The sequence below is a fragment of the Doryrhamphus excisus genome, linkage group LG8 (assembly GCF_037039965.1).
Source record: "Doryrhamphus excisus strain RoL-2023G ecotype Guam linkage group LG8, RoL_Dexc_Guam_v1.1, whole genome shotgun sequence".
NCBI classification, from domain to species: Eukaryota; Metazoa; Chordata; class Actinopteri; order Syngnathiformes; family Syngnathidae; genus Doryrhamphus; species Doryrhamphus excisus.
In genome coordinates, this window is record NC_136364.1 from 5,187,501 (window position 1) to 5,209,775 (window position 22,275).

The window sequence follows — 22,275 nt, forward strand, 5'->3', positions numbered from 1 at the left end:
CCGTAGTTCTCTCATACGGCAGACATGACAGTATTTTTTGTTGTGATGTTAAATATTCATACAATGTAAACAAAGTAATAACTAGCATTGTTCAGCGCCATTGTTTTTATTCTTCAGTGCCGAGCCTATGAGTGAAGAGGAAAGCTACTTAAAGCCCAAAGTCACCATGGTAGCATGGGATCGCCATGACAACATGGTCATCACAGCTGTCAATAACCACCTTCTCAAAGTGTGGAACTCCTACACGGGACAGTTGCTACATATCCTAAAAGTAATATATATTTTTTTTCTTCTCGCAAAAACAATAAAAAGGACTAACGTGAACCTTGTTTCCAGGGCCACGAGGCCGAAGTGTTTGTACTTGAGCCGCACCCTTTCGACCCCAGGATCATCCTGTCGGCTGGCCATGATGGGAATGTCTTCATATGGGACCTCCTGCGAGGAACAAGAACGCAGCACTATTTCAACATGGTACACCGCGGACTGTTGATGAGTGGAAATGTTCATTGAAAGTTTACCACTTCAGCTTTGTGTCCATTGTTTCGACGCAGATCGAAGGGCAAGGTCATGGCGCAGTTTTTGACTGCAAATTCACCCCCGACGGTCAGCGTTTTGCCTGCACGGACTCCCATGGACATCTGCTCATCTTTGGTTTTGGTAGCTCAAAGCCGTATGAGAAGGCAAGACAAAATGTCACTCATGAGCACAATTGTTTCTTTTTCAAAGTGTATAGAAATGCCTTTTGGAGCTTAAAAACATGTAATATGAAATATGTAACCTCTGTCCCTTTCCTGTTCCCAAAACAGCTCCCAGACCAGGTTTTCTTCCACACCGACTACAGACCACTTATCAGGGATGCCAACGGCTATGTGCTTGACGAACAGACACAGCAGGCCCCCCATCTGATGCCCCCGCCTTTTCTCGTGGACGTGGATGGAAATCCCCACCCGCCAAGGTAGGGGTTTCTTTATTGCGGCGGCGTGACTCAGTTGGTAGAGTGGTCATCTCCACAACCTGGTGGCTGGTATTATTTGCGGATGATACCACTCCTTTTTGTTCCAGAGGGAGTACAGACGAAATCATTTGAAATGTCAGAGAAGAAATGGTCACACTTAAAAGATGCTTTGATGATAATAGGTTGTCCTTGAACCTAAATAAAACTAAAATCATGCTGTTTGCTAACAGCAGAAAGGACACGCACCAGCAAATACAAATAGACGGTGTAGACATTGAAAGGGTGAAGGAAAATACATTTCTGGGGATCACAATAGATGAAAATATGAGCTGGAAACCTCGTATTACAAATATACAACATAAGGTGGCCAGAAATATTTCAATATTGAACAAAGGAAAAATTTGTTCCCAATCAGAAATCACTCCACACTCTTTATTGCTCTCTGGTTCTACCATATCTTACTTATTGTGTGGAAATATGGGCTAATAACTATAAAAGCGATCTTCACTGGCTAAATGTACTGCAAAAAAGGTCAGTAAGGATAATTCATAATGCCGCCTATAGAGAACATACTAACTCCTTATTTCTAAAATCACAAATACTTCAACTTGCGGATGTAGTTCATCTTCAAACAGCTAAAATTATGCATAAGGCTAAAAATAAACAATTAGCTAAAAATGTCATCCAATACTTCTCTACAAGAGAGGAGAAATATGATCTCAGGGAAGAAGTACATTTGAAACACTTCTATGCTAGGACTACGTTAGCATTAGCATAGCATTTCAGTATGTGGAATCAAACTATGGAATGGATTGAGTAAGGAAATCAAACAATGCACAACGATGAGCCAATTCAAGAAACAATACAAGCAGTTGATGTTTGCTAAATACAAGGATGAAGAGTCTTGAACCAGTCATGATGTGCTATATATATCACTATATTGACACTTACTATGGTACCCATTATGGCATTGGATGCTCATATCACCTCATACTTCGGTACGGGACAAAAAATTACCAAAACAAAACAAAAAACCTTAAACTATATTAGGAAAGCAGGAAGTGAACAAATGTAACAGTTACTGATTATAAAAGTACCAGATGGAGGGGTAGGATTTAATAAGCTTTGCTTCTTCCTACTCCTTTTGGACATGTGGAACTGGGAACTGATTATGGGATGCACTCAATTGTAATCTGATGCATGTTCATATGAAATTAAACCATTACCTGAGGGTTGTGGGTTCAAGTCTCTGTCCTTGCTACATCATCAAACACTAATGGTGTCAAAGCGCTGTACAAGTGGAAGACATCTATTTAACTTTAATGTAGCCGTTCTCATTAAACATTAAACATGTTTTATTTGGATTTAAATTTCCAGGTACCAGCGTCTTGTTCCAGGGCGGGAGAACATTGCAGCCGAACACCTGGTCCCTCAGCTGGGCTACGTTGCCACAAGTAAGGCTAGAGCTCATTGGGTGCATGTTTATTTAAATACATTAGCTGCAGTAAAAATGCGATCAAACCCCCCCAAGCAGGATATTATGATGATTGAAGCTGAGTCGTCACGTTTGCTCAGGTGACGGTGAGGTGGTCGAGCAGGTCATCAGTCAGCAGACCGCAGAGTTGGAGGAGATCTCGGTGAGACGTAGCAGCCTTCTGGACGAGGCCATCCGACAACTTCAGCAGCGGCAGGACCGGCAGAACCAAGGCGGCGCCGAGGGGGGTGTTCAAGCTGAGGCGCCAGGGGCAGCCCCGCCGCCGGCACCAAGTACGCCACGCAGAGGTATGAACTTTATTTTTTTATCCAGTCTAATTGAGGAATCTGAACAATTCTTCACGTCGTCGCAGTGTCGGTGAACGACCGCGCGGAGGTGCAGTCCCCTCCCAATGTAGGTTTGCGGCGCAGCGGGCAGGTGGAAGGCGTCAGGCAGATGCACCAGAATGCCCCTCGCAGTCAGATGGCCACAGAACGAGACCTGCAAGCCTGGAGACGCCGGGTGGTGGTGCCCGAGCTTGCACCAAGCTGCTATAGGTAACGCTCCCAATAGTATATACAGTATACTGCACGTATTTATTCATTATATAATATTTGTCAGTATTTACGCCTGTATTTATGCCTAATTATTGAACCACAATATTGATATCATTTATCCATAATTCACGTATTCATTATTATTTAATAAGTTACTATTTCTTACATTTTTGGCATGTATTATTAATTATAGAATACTTGTCAGTATTTACGTCTGTATTTATGCCTAATTATTGAACTGAAATATTGACATAATTTATCAATAATTCACATATTCGTTATTATTTAATAAGTTACTATTTCTTACATTTTTGGCACGTATTTATTAATTATACAATATTTGTCATTTTTTACGCCTGTATTTATGCCTAATTATTGAACCACAATATTGATATAAATTATCCATAATTCACATATTTGTTATTATTTAATAAGTTACTATTTCTTACATTTTTGGCACGTATTTATTAATTATACAATATTTGTCATTTTTTACACCTGTATTTATGCCTAATTATTGAACCACAATATTGATATAATTTATCCATAATTCACATATTTGTTATTATTTAATAAGTTACTAATTCTTACATTTTTGGCACATATTTATTAATTATACAATATTTGTCAGTAATTATTGAACCACAATATTGATATAATTTATCCATAATTCACGTATTCGTTATTATTATTTAATAAGTTACTATTTGTTAAATTTTTGGCACATAGTTATTAATTATACAATATTTGTCAGTATTTATGCCTAATTATTTAACCACAATATTGATATAATTTATCCAGAATTCATGTATTCGTTATTATTTAATAAGTTGCTATTTCTTACATTTTTGGAACGTATTTATTAATTATACAATATTTGTCAGTATTTATGCCTAATTATATATCAATTTATATTATATATCAACCACAATATTGATATAATTTATCCATAATTCATGTATTCGTTATTATTAGTTATAAGTTACAATAAGTTACTATTTCTTACATTTTTGGCTCTTATTTATTAATTATACAATATTTGTCAGTATTTACGTCTGTATTTATGCCTAATTATTGAACCACAATATTGATATAATTTATCCGTAATTCACATATTTTTTATTATTTAATAAGTTACTATTTCTTACATTTTTGGCACATATTTATTAATTATACAATATTTGTCAGTAATTACGCCTGTATTTATGCCTAATTATTGAATCACAATATTGATATAATTTATCCGGAATTCATGTATTCGTTATTATTTAATAAGTTACTACTTCTTATGCGTGTCTTTTAATCTTTTTAATCTTTTTTTTTTTAAATATCATATAAAGTGATTTTGTGTTGCGTCATGAAAGCTACATTGCTTCATAACTGTCAAAAAAACAAAACATGCATTTTGGTTATTCTTGATTGTGTTCTAGGGACCAAGTGGACATCAGGGTTGCCAAAGGAGACGAGGAGGTGGCGTTATACAACACAAAGAAGAGGCGCATCATATACAGCTGTCCAGTAGGTTCTTTTTTTTTTTTTTTTGCTTGACAAAACTGTACATGTGAAGTTATACTGGGGAATACAAGGAACCAAATTATGAGTTTTTATGGTGAAATATACAGAAAGGTATGCAAAAACCCTGGACGACTAAGGGTTAATTATGCTCTATAACAGGGGTCTCAAACTCAATTTACTTGGGGGCCACTGGAACTCGGGTCTGGGCAAGGCTGGGCCGCATCAGGTTTTCCAAACAAAAAAAAAAATGCATTTATTAAAAACAAAAATTTTTAAAAAACTTCGCTTTGGTTCCAATTTTCTACAATAAAAGCTCTGATAAAACATTCCACTGTTCTCAAATATCTTACTTTTTATTTTTATACACAAAATAAGATGAAAAATAAACAAATCAAGAATAAAGAAAATCAATCAATCAGTAATACATAAATATAATAATAATAATAATAATAATAATAATAATAAAAACTTAAGAAAGCACATATAGTTGGTGGGTAGACAAATGATTTTTTTCAGATGAAAATGAACAAAGCATTATTAGAGCCCTGTAGACATGACAAAACACGACTATAGTCACATTTATACTATTTTTATTTACAACATATTGCGCAACTGCAGGGTCTTGAGACACATGCTAACTCGCAAACTGGAGAGCTAGCCACCTAAATGGTAGCCTTCAAGTTATTTCCTTTAAAAATTAAATAGCCAAAAACTTACCACTTCCACACGGATAGGGAGGATAACTATTAACAGTTATTTAACCTTTAACATGAACATGAATCAAACGTAATAATTTTTTCTGGGTACATGATACCATACAGCATCCATATCAAACTTTAACATTAAACTTTCATATCAAGGCGGGGGCCTCAAACTAGTGTCCTGCGGGCCACATTTGGCCATGAGAAGCAAATTTGATGGTAGCTTATTGTTTTTAGAGTATTTTATAGCTGATTTAATACCGACCCGCTAACATAAGACATGATACCAGAAAGCTAACACAAGAGGAAGGTTAAAGTAGTTCCATTGGCCTTTCTTGTCCATGCAGGACGATTCTGACGAAGAACCGCCTCCTGTTAAGCGAGCGCACGGACACGGAGACGCGGCGGTGGAATTCATCGAGCTGTCATGTGAAGAGGGAGAGGAAACCGCGAGCTCCGACGCACACACCGAGGTATCACATTCTCCGCTCCCTTGTGATTTTGTATTGAATATCGTTTCCTGGCACCCAAGGTCATTTTATTGTGTGCTGTCTTTCAGGACAACGACTTGGATGGCAGTGAACTGGAATCCTCCAATGACGAGGAGTGGAACAGCGACAGCCCGAGGTATTTGGTACTTTATTTAGTAGTTTTTTTTTAATATTAAGTGTTTTTTGCATTGCTTTTGTGTTTTCAAACGATGTCTATACAGCCAATCATCCAGCGAATACTCGGACTGGACTGCAGACGCCGGAATCAACCTTCAACCATCGACTCTACTGTCATCGCGGAAACGAGTACGCCGCCAGCTCAGCAGTTCAGACGAGGACGAGGAAGACAACGAGGACGAAGAAGACAAGCAGCAGACACACCCGCATCAACAGCAAAGTGACGACGAGGAAAAAACGTTGACGAAAGACAAAGAGAAATCCAGGAAATCAAAGAACAAATCGCCCAAAGTGAGTTGTCCGTCTCGGCGCCATTTTATCCACGTGACACGTGAAACAGCGGCGGCGATTTTACACCCTGTCACTCCAATTAGCGGCCCAAAGTCAGACCGTCAATCAACAGAGAAGTGTCCAATGAGTTTCGGCCCTCGCTCTGGATCACCGATGTCATTCCCAGGAAGTCTCCTTTTGTTCCTCAAATGGGTGATGAGGTGAGTTTTGCTTATTTCTCGTACCAAATTCCTAGCATCCCGAGCTGACAATAAGAGTTACTTACTGGTTGAGGAGATTTATCATTTAAAAAAAATTGAAAATACACATAAAATACAATAACAACAACACATATTAACATTGGCTCACCTGCATTTAGCCTCCTCTTGGATAAGGGCAATCTCAATTTATCCAGAATTCACATATTCGTTATTATTTAAGAAGTTACTATTTCTTACATTTTTGGCACATATTTATTAATTATACAATATTTGTCAGTATTTATGTCTGTATTTATGCCTAATTATTGAACCACAGTATTGATATAATTTATCCAGAATTCACGTAGTCGTTATTATTTAATAAGTTACTATTTCTTACATTTTTGGCATGTATTTATTAATTATACAATATTTGTCAGTATTTACGCCTGTATTTATGCCTAATTATTTAACCACAATATTGATATCATTTATCCATAATTCATGTATTCGTTATTATTTAATAAGTTACTATTTCTTACATTTTTGGCACATATTTATTAATTATACAATATTTGTCAGTATTTACGCCTGTATTTATGCCTAATTATTTAACCACAATATTGATATCATTTATCCATAATTCATGTATTCGTTATTATTTAATAAGTTACTATTTCTTAAATTTTTGGCACATATTTATTAATCATACAATATTTGTCAGTATTTACGTCTGTATTTATGCCTAATTATTTAACCACAATATTGATAATATTTATCCATAATTCATGTATTCGTTATTATTTAATAAGTTACTATTTCTTGCATTTTTGGCACATTTATTAATTATACAATATTTGTCAGTATTTATGTCTGTATTTATGCCTAATTATTTAACCACAATATTGATATCATTTATCCATAATTCATGTATTCGTTATTATTTAATAAGTTACTATTTCTTAAATTTTTGGCACATATTTATTAATCATACAATATTTGTCAGTATTTACGCCTGTATTTATGCCTAATTATTTAACCACAATATTGATATAATTTATCCATAATTCATGTATTTGTTATTATTTAATAAGTTACTATTTCTTACATTTTTGGCACATATTTATTAATTATACAATATTTGTCAGTATTTATGTCTGTATTTATGCCTAATTATTTAACCACAATATTGATATCATTTATCCAGAATTCACATATTCGTTATTATTTAATAAGTTACTATTTCTTACATTTCTGGCACGTATTTATTAATTATACAATATTTGTCAGTATTTACGCCTGTATTTATGCCTAATTATTGAACCACAATATTGATATAATTAATCCATAATTCATGTGTTTGTTATTATTTAATAAGTTACTATTTCTTACATTTTTGGCACGTATTTATTAATTATACAATATTTGTCAGTATTTACGCCTGTATTTATGCCTAATTATTGCCTAATATTGTATAAGAGGCTTTATATTGTTAATAAGCCCTTTTCTGGTATAATTTTATCATAGTATAGACAATTCAACTATGACTTTTCTTTCTTCCAGGTCATCTATTTCCGACAGGGCCACGAGGCTTACGTTGAGGCTGTGAGACGAACAGATCTGTATCCCATCAACTTGGACAAGCAGCCCTGGAAGAAAATGGAGTTGCGGGTGAGGCCAAGCGGAGCTGCAAAAATCGAGGCAGCTTAAAGCATTTTGACATTTAAATGACCTCTATTGGATGTTCTTTTTTTTTTTTTTCCAGGACCAAGAATTTGTGAAGATTACTGGGATCAAGTATGAGGTCTGCCCTCCGACACTGTGCTGTTTGAAGCTAACGCTAATCGACCATGGCACGGGCAAAATTACTGACAAGTCCTTCTCTGTCAAGTAAGCCATTCCCTTTTATTAACTGGCTACCATGCCACCAATACCACTAAGAAAACCAACTAAGGCAGGGGTCTCAAACACGCGGCTGGCCCGCAGGACACTAGTTTGAGGCCCCTGCCTTGATATGAAAGTTTAATGTTAGTGCGGCCCGCGCAAGTTTGATATGGATGCTGTATGGTATCATGTACCTAGAAAAAAAATATTACGTTTGATTCATGTTCATGTTAAAGGTTAAATAACTGTTAATAGTTATCCTCCCTATCCGTGTGGAAGTGGTAAGTTGAAAGGAAATAACTTGAAGGCTACCGTTTAGGCCGCTAGCTCTCTAGTTTGCGAGTTAGCATGTGTCTCAAGACCCTGCAGTTGCGCAATATGTTGTAAATAAAAAGAGTATAAATGTGACTATAGTCGTGTTTTGTCATGTCTACAGGGCTCTAATAATGCTTTGTTCATTTTAATCTGAAAAAAAATCATTAGGCTACCCACCAACTATATGTGGTTTCCTAATTTTTTATTATTATATTTATTTATTACTGATTGATTGATTTTCTTTATTCTTGATTTGTTTATTTTTCATCTTATTTTGTGTATAAAAATAAAAATTAAGATATTTGAGAACAGTGGAATGTTTTATCAGAGCTTTTCTTGTAGAAAATCGGAACCAAAGCGAAGTTTTTTTTTTTATTTTTTGTTTTTAATAAATGCATTTTTTTTGTTTTTTTTTGAAAACCTGATGTGGCCCAGTCTCACCCAGATCCTAGCTCCAGTGGCCCCCAAGTAAATTGAGTTTGAGACCCCTGAACTAAGGGATTTTTCTTTGCAGATATCACGACATGCCGGATGTGATAGATTTCCTGGTGCTGAGGCAAAGCTATGACGAGGCGCTACGTAGGAACTGGCAACCAAGTAAGTCAGCTCCGTGCATGTAAGGGAGCATACACTGAATTTAAAGAGAAAAAAACATTTAAATAATAATAATAATACATTTTATTTGTATAGCGCTTTTCAAAATACAAATACCTATTTGTACGTTTTGGCCACCATCAGCTGTCCATGTCCTAACATGGGATATTTAGTACACAGCGGAAGTTACAGTACTTCTTAAATTTTCTTGGCCCTGTTGGAGTGTATATAATATAGATGCGGTTCCGTCATATTTGCAGATGATCGGTTCCGCTCGGTGATTGACGATGCCTGGTGGTTTGGCACCATCGTTTGTCAGGAGCCGTACCAGTCAGAATACCCCGACAGCCTCTTCCAGTGCTTCAAAGTCAGGTAGGTGACAATGGTAATGGTAATGTAATGGTAATGGTTTAATTTCATTTGAACATGCATCAGATTCCAATTGAGTGCATCCCATAATCAGTTCCCAGTTCCACATGTCCAAAAGGAGTAGGAAGAAGCAAAGCTTATTAAATCCTACCCCTCCATCTGGTACTTTTACAATCAGTCACTGTTACATTTGTTCACTTCCTGCTTTCCTAATATAGTTTAAGGTTTTTTAAGAAAAAAAAAATATTTTTTTTTAATAATGTACCTCGTACCGAAGTATGAGGTGATGTGAGCATCCAATGCCATAATGGGTACCACAGTAAGTGATATATATAGCACATCATGACTGGTTCAAGACTCTTCATCCTTGTATTTAGCAAATGTATTTTTTTATTTATTTTATTTTTAGTTTTATTTATTTTTATTTTTTAAATTTTTTTTTTTCTTTTCGTCCCGTACCAAAGTACTCGGTGATATGAGCATCCAATGCCATAATGGCTACCATAGTAAGTGTCAATATAGTGATATATATATAGCACATCATGACTGGTTCAAGACTCTTCATCCTTGTATTTAGCAAATTTATTTATTTATTTATTTATTTATTTTATTATTTTTTATTTTTAGTTTAATTTTTTTTTTTTAATTTTTTTTATTTTAGTCCCGTACCAAAGTACTCAGTGATATGAGCATCCAATGCCATAATGGGTACCATAGTAAGTGTCAATATAGTGATATATATAGCACATCATGACTGGTTCAAGACTGGTTCTTGTATTTAGCAAATTTATTTATTTTTTTATTTTTTTGTCCCATACCAAAGTACGAGGTGATACGACCATACAATTACATAATGGGTACCATAGTAACTGTCAATATAGTGATATGTATATAGCACATTTTAGCTAATTGCTTATTTTTAGCCTTATGCATTATTTTAGCTGTTTGAAGATGAACTATATCAGCAAGTTGAAGTATTTGTGATTTTAGAAATAAGGAGTTAGTATGTTCTCTGTAGGCGGCATTATGAATTATCCTTACTGACCTTTTTTGCAGCACGTTTAGCCAGTGAAGATTGCTTTTATAGTTATTAGCCCATATTTCCACACAATAAGTAAGATATGGTAGAACCAGAGAGCAATAAAGAGTGTGGAGTGATTTCTGATTGAGAACTAATTTTTTTGCTTTGTTCGATATTGAAATATTTCTGGCCACATTATGTTGTATATTTGACAACGGATGAAAGTAGCACATCTTATAAATATTGTGTATTCCTTGTAGCAGCGGTCCCCTGTAGGGTTTTTGGGTAAGTGTAATTTTTTTCCCGTTTCTCCCTAGATGGGATAACGGTGAGAATGAGAAGTTGAGTCCTTGGGACGTGGAACCTATTCCAGAGGACGGTAAGGTTCAACCATTCAGACCTGCTTTGGCAGCATTATTACAAAAGTTCCCTTAACATTTCCCAAACACAATATTTTTTTTTGACTTTGTTGATAAGATGACTTTTCATCCAGTGTGTCTTTGCTGTGCAGCTCAGCTACCCGAGACGGAAGGCGGCAGCATCCCTGTGACGCCAGAGGAGATGAGCGAGCTGATGTACAAGCCTCTGCAGGGAGAGTGGGGGGTGAGGAATCGGGACCAAGAATGCGAGCGAATCATCGGCGGAATCAGCCAGCTCATCACCGTTGGTGCGTACGCCTCATTTTTAGCAGACTTGAACGATTTCCTGATGTTAAACTAAACACGCCGTGTCTGCGTTCCTGCCACAGAGATTTGTGCCCCCTTCTCCGGTCCCGTAGACTTGATCCAATATCCCACCTACTGCACCGTGATCGCTTACCCCACGGACCTGGACACCATCCGACTGCGACTCGTGAACAAATTCTACAGGTCGGTTCCATCAGTTAATTTATCTCGTTGACTCCTGATAAGACATGACTTATGGAGCTCGACTATGTGTGTTGAATTTGCAATACTGTACACCGACGCTTCTGTAATAACGGTCCCGCAGGCGGCTTTCGGCATTGATTTGGGATGCCAGGTACATTGCGCACAATGCCCGCACTTTCAACGAACCAAGGAGCAAGATTGCCCACTCTGCAAAAATCATCTCCAACGTCCTCCAGAAATTTGTCAAGTACGTCCCTGATATATTTCTCTCTTTTTGGTTTTGTTATTTTTTGCACAAATGTTCCATATTTGCACCTCGACCCATTTTCTTTTCTTTTTTTTCCGCAGTAATTCAAACTGTATGGACATCATGGAAATTTACAGTGTTGTTGAAGAAATGGACGAGGACGACGAGGTACGTCAAATTTCAATTTACAATCTGGGGCCACCGCAGAGTGGCGGAAAAAATGTGAATAATTGAAGCGCCCCTAAAAACACTCACAAAAAAATGCTTTGGTCAAAAATCCAAAAATTTTCAGGGTCACGAATGCTCAATTGCAAATATACGGGAATCCGCTGTATAGTCCCAATGCGTCCTTTTTCATAAACTTGATGAAGTTAATTTAAGAGGCTTGCCTTCAAGGTGACAAAACAGTGCAGGAAAACAATTGTTTTTCTTACTAAGGAGTAACCTCTTTTTAAACTGCAAAGTTTTATGCATACTGCATGAAACATCTCCTCTCAGCACTTTGTGTTCTTGTCATTGCTGAATGTGAAACGCACCTGAAGGACGACATTTAGTTTCCTCGCACAGTCAATATTTCACCAACACAGCACATCATTCTCACCATAGAGATCATCATGTTGCTGTCGTTTTGGCTTTTCTCTCAATATGCTTCTGAGAGGATGAAAACACAACAATAATGTATTATGTTTGCATTACATCAACCAATGTGTGTGTAGAACCACACATTTTATAAATCTGAGATGATACCGTTGACTCGCACTCACTCACTCATAATCGACTTTGTTGTCAAGACCTAGTCTTTGAACGTTCACCTTTTGACCTTTGGGTCCAGCTGGTGTGGTGGCCACTTTGGCAAAATCGTAACAACCCCAAATGAAATGGATTTGACTTTTGGACCCTTCACCCTGCAGTAGCGCTTTTTTAGCTGTACAGGCAATCTTTTAAACCAGGGGTCTCAAACTCAATTTACTTGGGGGGCACTGGAGCTAGGGTCTGGGCAAGGCTGGGCCACATCAGGTTTTCCAAAAAAAAAAAAAAAAAGCATTTATTAAAAACAAAAAATTTTCTACAAGAAAAGCTCTGATAAAACATTCCACTGTTCTCAAATATCTTAATTTCTATTTTTCTACACAAAATAAGATGAAAAATAAATAAACAAATCAAAAATGAAGAAAATCAATCAATCAGTAATAAATAAATAAATATAATAATAAAAGGGCAAATAATAACTTAAGAAAGCACATATAGTTGGTGGGTAGACAAATGATTTTTTTCAGATTAAAATGAACAAAGCATTATTAGAGCCCTGTAGACATGACAAAACACGACTATAGTCACATTTATACTCTTTTTATTTACAACATATTGCGCAACTGCAGGGTCTTGAGACACATGCTAACTCGCAAACTAGAGAGCTAGCCACCTCAACGGTAGCCTTCAAGTTATTTCCTTTCAACTTAAATAGCCAAAAACTTACCACTTCCACACGGATAGGGAGGATAACTATTAACAGTTATTTAACCTTTAACATGAACATGAATCAAACGTAATAATTTTTTCTGGGTACATGATACCATACAGCATCCATATCAAACTTGCGCGGGCCGCACTAACATTAAACTTTCATATCAAGGCAGGGGCCTCAAACTAGTGTCCTGCGGGCCACATTTGGCCCGCGGGCCGCGTGTTTGAGACCCCTGCTGTATGGTATCATGTACCCAGAAAAAATTATTATGTTTGATTCATGTTCATGTTAAAGGTTAAATAACTGTTAATAGTTATCCTCCCTGTCTGTGTGGAAGTGGTAAGTTTTGGGCTTTTTAAGTTTAAAGGAAATAACTTGAAGGCTACCATTTAGGTCGCAAGCTCTCTTGTGTCATAAACTAGTGTCCTGCGGGCCGCCGCGAGTTTGAGACCCCTGATGTAGACCTTTGGGATAGTTCAGCAATCAGTAATAATAAAACGGAAAATAATAAAAACTTAAGAAACCACATATAGTTGGTGGGTAGACAATTATTTTTCACGACTATAGTCACATAAATTTAGCGACCTAAACGGTAGCCTTCAAGTTATTTTCTTTCAACTTAAATAGCCAAAAGCTTACCACTTCCACACGGATAGGGAGGATAACTATTAAGTTATTTAACCTTTAACATGAACATGAATCAAACGTAATAATTTTTTCTGGGTACATGATACCATACAGCATCCATATCAAACTTTAACATTAAACTTTCATATCAAGGCGGGGGCCTCAAACTAGTGTCCTGCGGGCCACGTGTTTGAACCCCTGTTTTAAAATCTTGACATTGTGCAAGAACTGATTAAGTTCCATACAGAGCATGACTATTTGAAATGTCCATTGACAGGAAGCGGATGCAGAAGCACCAGGACCCTCCTCAGGCCACAGGCTGCGTCAGGTATACAGAATTTCCATGAAAAATGACTTCAAACGCTATAATTCATAATGTAAAGTGGCAAATGTATTACGGGAAACATGAGATGACCTTGTCTGTCCTTGCATGCTATTTTCAGCGATCTGTGGAGGTGCTGCCTGACAGAGATGCCTGGAAGGAGCAGTGCAAAAATCTGCTCAATTACATCTTTGAGTGCGAGGACTCTGAGCCCTTCAGACTGCCAGTGGATCCTCAGAACTATCCTGTGAGTTCAAGACTGCCTAATATAGTGCTAAAATAAAAAAAAAAAAGCAAGCCAGGTTGGACTCGGAAAGATTCTAACGTTTGTTTTGTTTCAATTTCCAGGACTACCATGACATCATTGATACGCCGATGGACTTTGGCACTGTGAAAAGAACCTTGGAGCAAGAACGCTATGAAAATCCAGTCGAGCTTTGCAAAGACACGCGGCTAATATTTGCAAATGCTAAAGCTTACACGCCCAATAAACGTTCCAAGGTTTGGAGAGTTTTAGGAGAATTTCGTGTTTCTGTTGGTTTTAATTTATTTCTGCTCAAGTGACTAGAATTGCTTCTTGCAGATTTACAGCATGACCTTGCGGCTCTCTGCCTTCTTCGAGGAGCAAATCCGAACAATCATATCTGATTACAAAACGGCCGTGAAGAGCAGCGCCAGGCTGCGCCGCAGCCAGAGGTTCAAAAAGAAAACACAGCAGCAGGATCCATCTGGCGGTGCCACGACAAGGTAAGTCGTGGTTTAGCATCACAAATACGCTACGTGTGTAACGTTACACCAGATACACGCTTCAGTACATACTTCTCTTTTAACATCCAGATTTGTTTTGGTTTTTTGCATTTTGTAATGCAACAAAATGCAAAATATACAACTGAACTGCAAAAATTGAAACACTTCTATGCTAGGACTACGTTATGCTAGCCATAGCATTTCAGTATGTGGAATCAAACTATGGAATGGATTGAGTAAGGAAGTCAAACAATGCACAACGATGAGCCAATTCAAGAAACAATACAAGCAGTTGATGTTTGCTAAATACAAGGATGAAGAGTCTTGAACCAGTCATGATGTGCTATATATATCACTATATTGACACTTACTATGGTACCCATTATGGCATTGGATGCTCATATCACCGAGTACTTTGGTACGGGACAAAAAAAAAAATAAAAAATAAAAAATGTAAATAAAATAAAAAAAAATTAAAAATTAAATATACATATCACTATATTGACAGTTACTATGGTACCCATTATGTCATTGGATGCTCATATCACCTCGTACTTCGGTACGTAACGGAAAATTTAAAAAATTAAAAAAGATATTAAAAATTAAAATAAATGAATAAATAAAATAAAAATTAATAAAATAAATTAAAAACAAAAAAGCTAACCAAAAAAACTATATACTGTGCTATATATATCACTATATTGACAGTTACTATGGTACCCATTATGGCATTGGATGCTCATATCACCTCCTTCGGTACGGGACTAAAATTTTAATTTAATCAAATTAAATAAAATTAAATGTAATTAATTAAATTACATGTAAGTACGTGTAATTAATTAAATGTAATTACATGTAAATAAATGTAATTAATTAAATGTAATTAATTACATTTGATTTAGTGTAATGTAATTAATTTAATTTATTTTAATTTCTTTAAATGTAATTAATTTCATTTACTTTGGTACGGGGTGCATCATTTAAAACAAAACAAAACAAAAAACCTTAAACTGTATTATGGAAAGCTGGAAGTGAACAAATGTGACAGTTACCGATTGTAAAAGTACCAGATGGAAGGGTAGGATTTAATAAGCTTTGCTTCTTCCTACTCCTTTTGGACATGTGGAACTGTGAACTGATTATGGGATGCACTCAATTGGAATCTGATGCATGTTCAAATGAAATCAAACAATTACCATTACCAAAATTGCCGACAAAAAATCTGCTTGGAACTCAACCGTTGTCCCTGTCCTCGTTCAGTCACAAGGGGGACTCTGTCAAAACTCAGGAAAAAGTGGAGTCCGTCTCTGTGACCAAATCTACCTCAACCAAAGCACCACTTCCTGAGCGGGCCAGGAGGTCTCGGAGAAGCAGTGCCGGCGGCCATAGCTCCTCAGAAGACGACTCTGCATCTAAAGGTGCTTCATCAACACCATATTTTTCAGCTGATACTGAATGATTGAACTTGATGTTGATTGAGTTTACACTGTTATGTATTATTTGGGAAGTCACACCTATTATTTCCTCTCCAGAGTCCGAGAGCGAGAGTGAAGACAGTGACTTATCAGAGGGAACGTGTCCGGGTTCCTCCAAGCACCATCAAGGCAAACAGAAAGCCAGAGTTACCAGAGGCAGCTCTTCCAAGCAGCGCAAAAAAGGTTATTTTGCCTCACTTTTACTTGTTTTAGAACAGGGGTCTCAAATTCAATTTACCTGGGGGCCACTGGAGCTAGGGTCTGAGGCTGGGCCGCATCAGGTTTTCCAAAAAAAACCCGCATTTATTAAAAACAGAAAAATGAATAAACTTTGCTTTGGTTCCGATTTTCTAAAAAAGCTCTGATAAAACATTCCACTGTTCTCAAATATCTTACTTTTTATTTTTCTACACAAAAAAAGATGAAAAATAAATAAACAAATAAAGTATAAAGAAAATCAATCAGTAATAAATAAATATAATAATATTAATAAAACGGCAAATAATAAAAACTTAAGAAACCACATATAGTTGGTGGGTAGACAAATGATTTTTTTCAGATTAAAATGAACAAAGCATTATTAGAGCCCTGTAGACATGACAAAACACGACTATAGTCACATTTATATTTATTTATTTACAACATATTGCACAACTGCAGGGTCTTGAGACACATGCTAACTCGCAAACTAGAGAGCTAGCGACCTAAACGGTAGCCTCCAAGTTATTTTCTTTAAACTTAAAAACCCAAAAACTTACCACTTCCACACGGTTTGGGAGGATAACTATTAACAGTTATTTAACCTTTAACATGAACATGAATCAAACGTAATAATTTTTTCTGGGTACATGATACCATACAGCATCCATATCAAACTTGCGTTAAACAAAATCAAGATGGGGGCCTAAACTAGCAATGTGGCCCACGGGCCGCATGTTTGAGACCCCCGTTTTAGAGTAAACATCTGATATTATTCCAGGATTTAAACATTTCTTGGCCTTTTTTTTGTGCTAGTGGATTTGAGTGATAGTGAAGAGGAGGTGGAGGAAGAAGAAGACAGTGAAGGTGACGGGGAAGAAGACGGCGAAGCATCTTCCCATTCTTCAGGTCGTCGCTATCCCAGCAGAACTCCAAAGAGCAGGACCACGCGGCTGACCAGAAACGCTGCCGCTGCGGGTCGAAACAAGAGCGGTAAAAAACAAATCTCTCATTTTCGATTCATCATACTTAAGATTAATATTTCACTATTATTGTTTTAAATATTGCTTATTCTCAGAGGGCAGAATGGAGATGAACGGTCACGCCAGCCGCCCCTCTCGCAGGGAGAGACATCACCTCCGGGAATCGGAAAGAAGCTCATCACGCGGTTCCAACAGGGAAGAACCAACCATTCGCAGGTCGCTCAAGAGGAAAACGGCGAGGGCTGCTGTCAACAGGATAAAACTTATTGAAGCTTCAGATTATGAAGATGATGATGAGGAGGAGGAGGAAGAGGAGGAGGCGGAGCCCAGGCGCAGCACCAGTCGCCTTCGCAACACTCCCCGACCCAGCAAACGCCCCACGGTGCTTCAGAGCAGCTCTGATTCAGATGGGGAGCAATCGAAAAGCGGTGGGAATGTTTTTTTTATTTTATTTTTTTATAATAATAATAATAATACATTTCATTCATATAGCGCTTTTCAAAATACTCAAAGACACTTTACAGAAGAATGGAGTTGAATAAAAGCAAGTAAACAGAGTAAAAGATTAAATTAAACATTAACATTAAAATACATCAATCATTCGTTTATACAGTTTTTTTTTTTTTAATTTGGGCAAATATATGAACCATTACAGTGCATTTCTTACATCAATGAAAATATAACTTTCCATTATTTCCATTTGTATTTAACTTATCTGATCACAAGCCCAAAAGGAGTAGGCTGAAGCAAAAGCTTATAAATGCCTACCCCTTTTTGCAAGATATAATCATGTTTTTATTATTATTATTTTTATTATTTGTTTATTTATTATTATTAATTTTTATTAATTCCCCCCATTATAAGATATAATCATGTTTTTATTATTATTATTTCTATTATTTTTTTATTATTTCCATTTGTATTCAACTATCTGATCACAAGCCCAAAAGGAGTAGGCTGAAGCAAAAGCTTATAAATGCCTACCCCTTTTTGCAAGATATGATCATGTTTTTTATTTATTTATTTATCTATTCATTTATTTTTTATTTTTATTTATTTTTTATTATTATTATTTTCCATTATTTCCATTTGTATTCAACTATCTGATCACAAGCCCAAAAGGAGTAGGCTGAAGCAAAAGCTTATAAATGCCTACCCCTTTTTGCAAGATATAATCATGTTTTTTATTATTATTAATTATTAGTTATTTGTTTTTATTATTATTATTATTTATTGTTATTTATTATTGTTATTTTATTTATTATTATTTTTTCCCATTATTTCCATTTGTATTGAACTATCTGATCACAAGCCCAAAAGGAGTAGGCTGAAGCAAAAGCTTATAAATGCCGACCCCTTTTTGCAAGATATAATCATGTTTGTTTGTTTTTAAATTTTTATTATTATTTATTTATTTATTTATATTATTTATTATTATTTATTGTTATTTATTTATTTTTAGTATTTATTAATATTTATTATTGTTGTTATTTTATTTATTTATTTTTATTATTTTTCCCCATTATTTCCATTTGTATTCAACTATCTGATCACAAGCCGAAAAGGAGTAGGCTGAAGCAAAAGCTTATAAATGCCTACCCCTTTTTGCAAGATATAATCATGTTCATGCCACAGTCTTGTTTTCTTGTTTTATTATTATCATTGTAATATTATCATTTTTGTTATAATCTTTATCATTATTACCATTATTATTGTTATCACCATTATTGTAATCATCATTTATTACCATTTTGATGGAGTGACACAACATCACCTCTTTACTAACTACATGACACATTTGTTGGTTACACAAAATCGTAAAAAAGAGCCTCACAGAAAAACAAATACTACAATTATTTCAAAAAGTGACTATTTTCACTCTCAGTGATTACATAGCCAAATACATTATTTGCATTTTCATGTCCAATTTCCCGTGTTTTATAGCTACGAATACTAAGGAATCGACTGAAGAATCCCAGGATGAGGAGAACGGCAACGACAGCAGCTCCTCAGACTCCTCCCACTGTCAGCAGAACGGACACGCAAGAACGTCAAGCAACACCAAGGGAACCGGTCAGCAACACGAGCTTTCCATTTGCCTTTTCCTGAGTATATTTAGCAACGCTTCACTCTTTCTTTTTTTGCAGGACCTTTCACGTGCATGAACGGAGACGGCCCCAAACATCACAAGTTGCTGGACAGCAGCTCCGAGCAGGACGGCGATGCCGCGGAGGAGAGTTCCGGAGATGCGGAGGAGGAAAATGAGGTAGCCGTGCGTCAGAAGACGAGTCGAAGCTCATCCCGCAAGAGCAGGATTACCAGTGAAGAGGAGGAGGAAGAAGAAGACACTAAACGAAGAACCACCCGAAGCAAACCTCCAGTGAGCTCTGACGACGACGACAGTTCGCATCAGCCGCATCAAAACGGGAGCGAAGCGGCACAACCGAAGGACTCTAAAAGGAGTAAAGTGTCGTCATCGAAAAGCCAAGGACATCCCGCCGGAGATCTCGAAGCGCAAAAGAGCTCGCGCAGGAAAAAAGCGAAGCAGAACGACGAAAGCGAAGCCGAAAACAGCATCTCCAGCGACGACTTCGACTCCAAAACCAAGAGGTCCACGAGGAACAAGAGCAAATCAAAACGCCCTCGCGGCGACACTTCCGCCACCGACACTTCCGAGCAGGAATTCCAACCCAAGAAGTCCAGGAGAAAACGCTCCACCGGCTCATCGGAGGAAGACTCGGATAACTCCGACGGCACCCCCAACCGGCGTCTTAACCTCAGAATGCTCCCCAAGAAGAAATACATCAGCGATAACTCTGCTTCGGAGGAAGACGGCGCTACTCGGAGTAAGATGAGAAACGGGAACAAAGCGATCTCGAGGGAAGACCGCTACAACAAGAGAGCGTCAAAGAAAAGCCCTCCAGATGAAAGCACCACTCCGATGTCTTCCAAGAGGAAACGAGTATACACTTCAGGCTCTGAAGATGAGAGTGAGATGGCGGCTGAGAACAATAAAAAAAATATCAGGTCCGGCTCCTTTAAGCGGCCGAAACAGGATCATGGAGATGCTTTTTCCGTGTCGCATTCCAGCGAGGACGACGACGACGACGAAGAAGATGTGGGCCGCTCAAGGAGGACAAGGAGGAAGAATGAGGAGAGGCGGGCCAAACACAAAAGGCTGAAGGAAAGCTGCAGCAGTAACCACAGTTCAGACTCTGAAATCGAGCAGTCGTCCTCGGCGAGCGAAAACTCCTACGCCAGCTCAGGGTCCCACAGCAGTCCAAAGAGGAGAAGTCCCAGACGGGCGGCGAGCGACGAAAGGACCGCCGGTCGGCAGTTGCGTCGGCGTCGACCACGGGTTGCCTCGGAGGAAGATGACAGCGACGAGGCGTGCGGCGGAACGCGGCAAAAAGCCCGCGTCAACACCCGAAACCGTGGCAAGCGAACTGTCGTCTATCACGACAGCGAATGACGGGTTTTAACGACCGCACACGGGAAAGACACTTGACATTAACGGTAGCAGCACTGGTTTCCTCGACAAACAAACAAAAAAAAAATGCTGTGAATCTTGTTTCTTTCAGGGATATTTATATTTTCTATGAAAAACACGTTTATACATGTGATACAAATTCATGCATTTGAACTGCTGGTTATCACGAGGATTCAGATCAAAACCGCCGCCTGCCAACATTGCTTGTTGCGATATTTTATTTTATTTTTTTCATCCAGCAGAGTTAACTTGTGAGGAATCTTTGGGTGCTATCTAATAATATACCTCTGTTTAAATCTAAGCATATTGCTGGCTTGCACTAAAATACACTGTAAGGAGGTATTTCATACACTAGTTTTGCATTAGAAACTCAGGGGTCAACTAAGTTTACTGTAGTCTCAGACGTGCGGTTGAAAAGGACGAGCGAGAATTCCAGGTTTTTTTTTTTTTTTTTTGGAGCGATGAAACGGACGAGCGACTATTCCAGGTGGGCAAGACGTCTAAGCACACGCAACCGAGACTTAAAAACCCAAGCCACATTCTCACTTAAGACTACAGCACTCCTTTGTAAATCCATACATACACTTAATGCTTTGACTGTATTATGAGTTGATATGAGCCAAAATGAATGAAATCATCCCCCTTTATATTGTTTTCTTCACTTTTGTGTTGTATTCTAGTAAATACTTTAGATGTATTTTGATGGATGGCCATCAGTCAGTAGCAACATTTTTATTTAAGTTTAAATTTTATTTTACTTGTTTGTTTTTTTACTTTCAACTGCATTGTCTTGCCATGTGTCACAAATTGGTACCTTTTTTTGCCAAGTACAAATAACCAGAAGTACTTACCGCAAAATAGTGTGATTTCTCATATTGGGAAGACATTTAATTGTCCGGTGTTACTTTCAGTGTTAAAATCTTTTTTTTTTTTTTGTTGACGTAAATATTTTTGCCAGTCCCACAGTAGTTTGGTTTATGGCGGGTTTTCTAAATGCAGTTGCTTTGACTTATTTGCTCAATGGTTCTCGTACTACATCTTCAATAAACAAGATTTCAATGAAAAAAACGATAATACCGAAATGTTGGCCTTTGTGTGCAATGTTTTTTGTTTTTGTTTGTGTGCGGGTTTGTTTATTGTGAAAGACCGGCGTCGCATTTTCATGACGTCAAAACGCGTAACCATCTAAGTTTGTCGCACTTTCGACACGGAGGTTTTTAGTCAATTAACTACATTTCTAAATGTGACTACCGCATCATGCCGCAATAGTACAGTATATCCTGCGATTCATCCTATTTTACCACGAATAATTTCTTACCTATGAAATAT

General features: G+C 37.3%; 1 protein-coding gene across 1 annotated transcript in view; it reads left to right on the forward strand.

Annotated features, from left to right (window-relative positions):
* brwd1 (bromodomain and WD repeat domain containing 1) overlaps positions 1-22,020 on the forward strand; it is a 29,762-nt gene extending 7,742 nt beyond the window's left edge. Inside the window, exons 14-44 of the mRNA XM_058079424.2 lie at positions 118-271; positions 337-471; positions 552-680; positions 807-955; positions 2,333-2,409; positions 2,531-2,737; positions 2,803-2,986; positions 4,417-4,504; positions 5,550-5,675; positions 5,762-5,829; positions 5,915-6,161; positions 6,245-6,361; positions 7,904-8,011; positions 8,106-8,230; positions 9,054-9,136; positions 9,394-9,505; positions 10,841-10,902; positions 11,035-11,190; positions 11,272-11,392; positions 11,514-11,639; positions 11,741-11,807; positions 14,009-14,059; positions 14,175-14,300; positions 14,402-14,554; positions 14,637-14,800; positions 16,061-16,218; positions 16,333-16,458; positions 17,290-17,466; positions 17,552-17,884; positions 19,401-19,529; positions 19,604-22,020. Of these exons, the coding sequence (XP_057935407.2) occupies positions 118-271; positions 337-471; positions 552-680; positions 807-955; positions 2,333-2,409; positions 2,531-2,737; positions 2,803-2,986; positions 4,417-4,504; positions 5,550-5,675; positions 5,762-5,829; positions 5,915-6,161; positions 6,245-6,361; positions 7,904-8,011; positions 8,106-8,230; positions 9,054-9,136; positions 9,394-9,505; positions 10,841-10,902; positions 11,035-11,190; positions 11,272-11,392; positions 11,514-11,639; positions 11,741-11,807; positions 14,009-14,059; positions 14,175-14,300; positions 14,402-14,554; positions 14,637-14,800; positions 16,061-16,218; positions 16,333-16,458; positions 17,290-17,466; positions 17,552-17,884; positions 19,401-19,529; positions 19,604-20,928 (5,383 nt within the window). The 3' untranslated portion in view covers positions 20,929-22,020. The remainder of the gene's footprint in view (positions 1-117; positions 272-336; positions 472-551; positions 681-806; positions 956-2,332; positions 2,410-2,530; positions 2,738-2,802; positions 2,987-4,416; positions 4,505-5,549; positions 5,676-5,761; positions 5,830-5,914; positions 6,162-6,244; positions 6,362-7,903; positions 8,012-8,105; positions 8,231-9,053; positions 9,137-9,393; positions 9,506-10,840; positions 10,903-11,034; positions 11,191-11,271; positions 11,393-11,513; positions 11,640-11,740; positions 11,808-14,008; positions 14,060-14,174; positions 14,301-14,401; positions 14,555-14,636; positions 14,801-16,060; positions 16,219-16,332; positions 16,459-17,289; positions 17,467-17,551; positions 17,885-19,400; positions 19,530-19,603) is intronic.
* Positions 22,021-22,275: the final 255 nt, after the last annotated feature.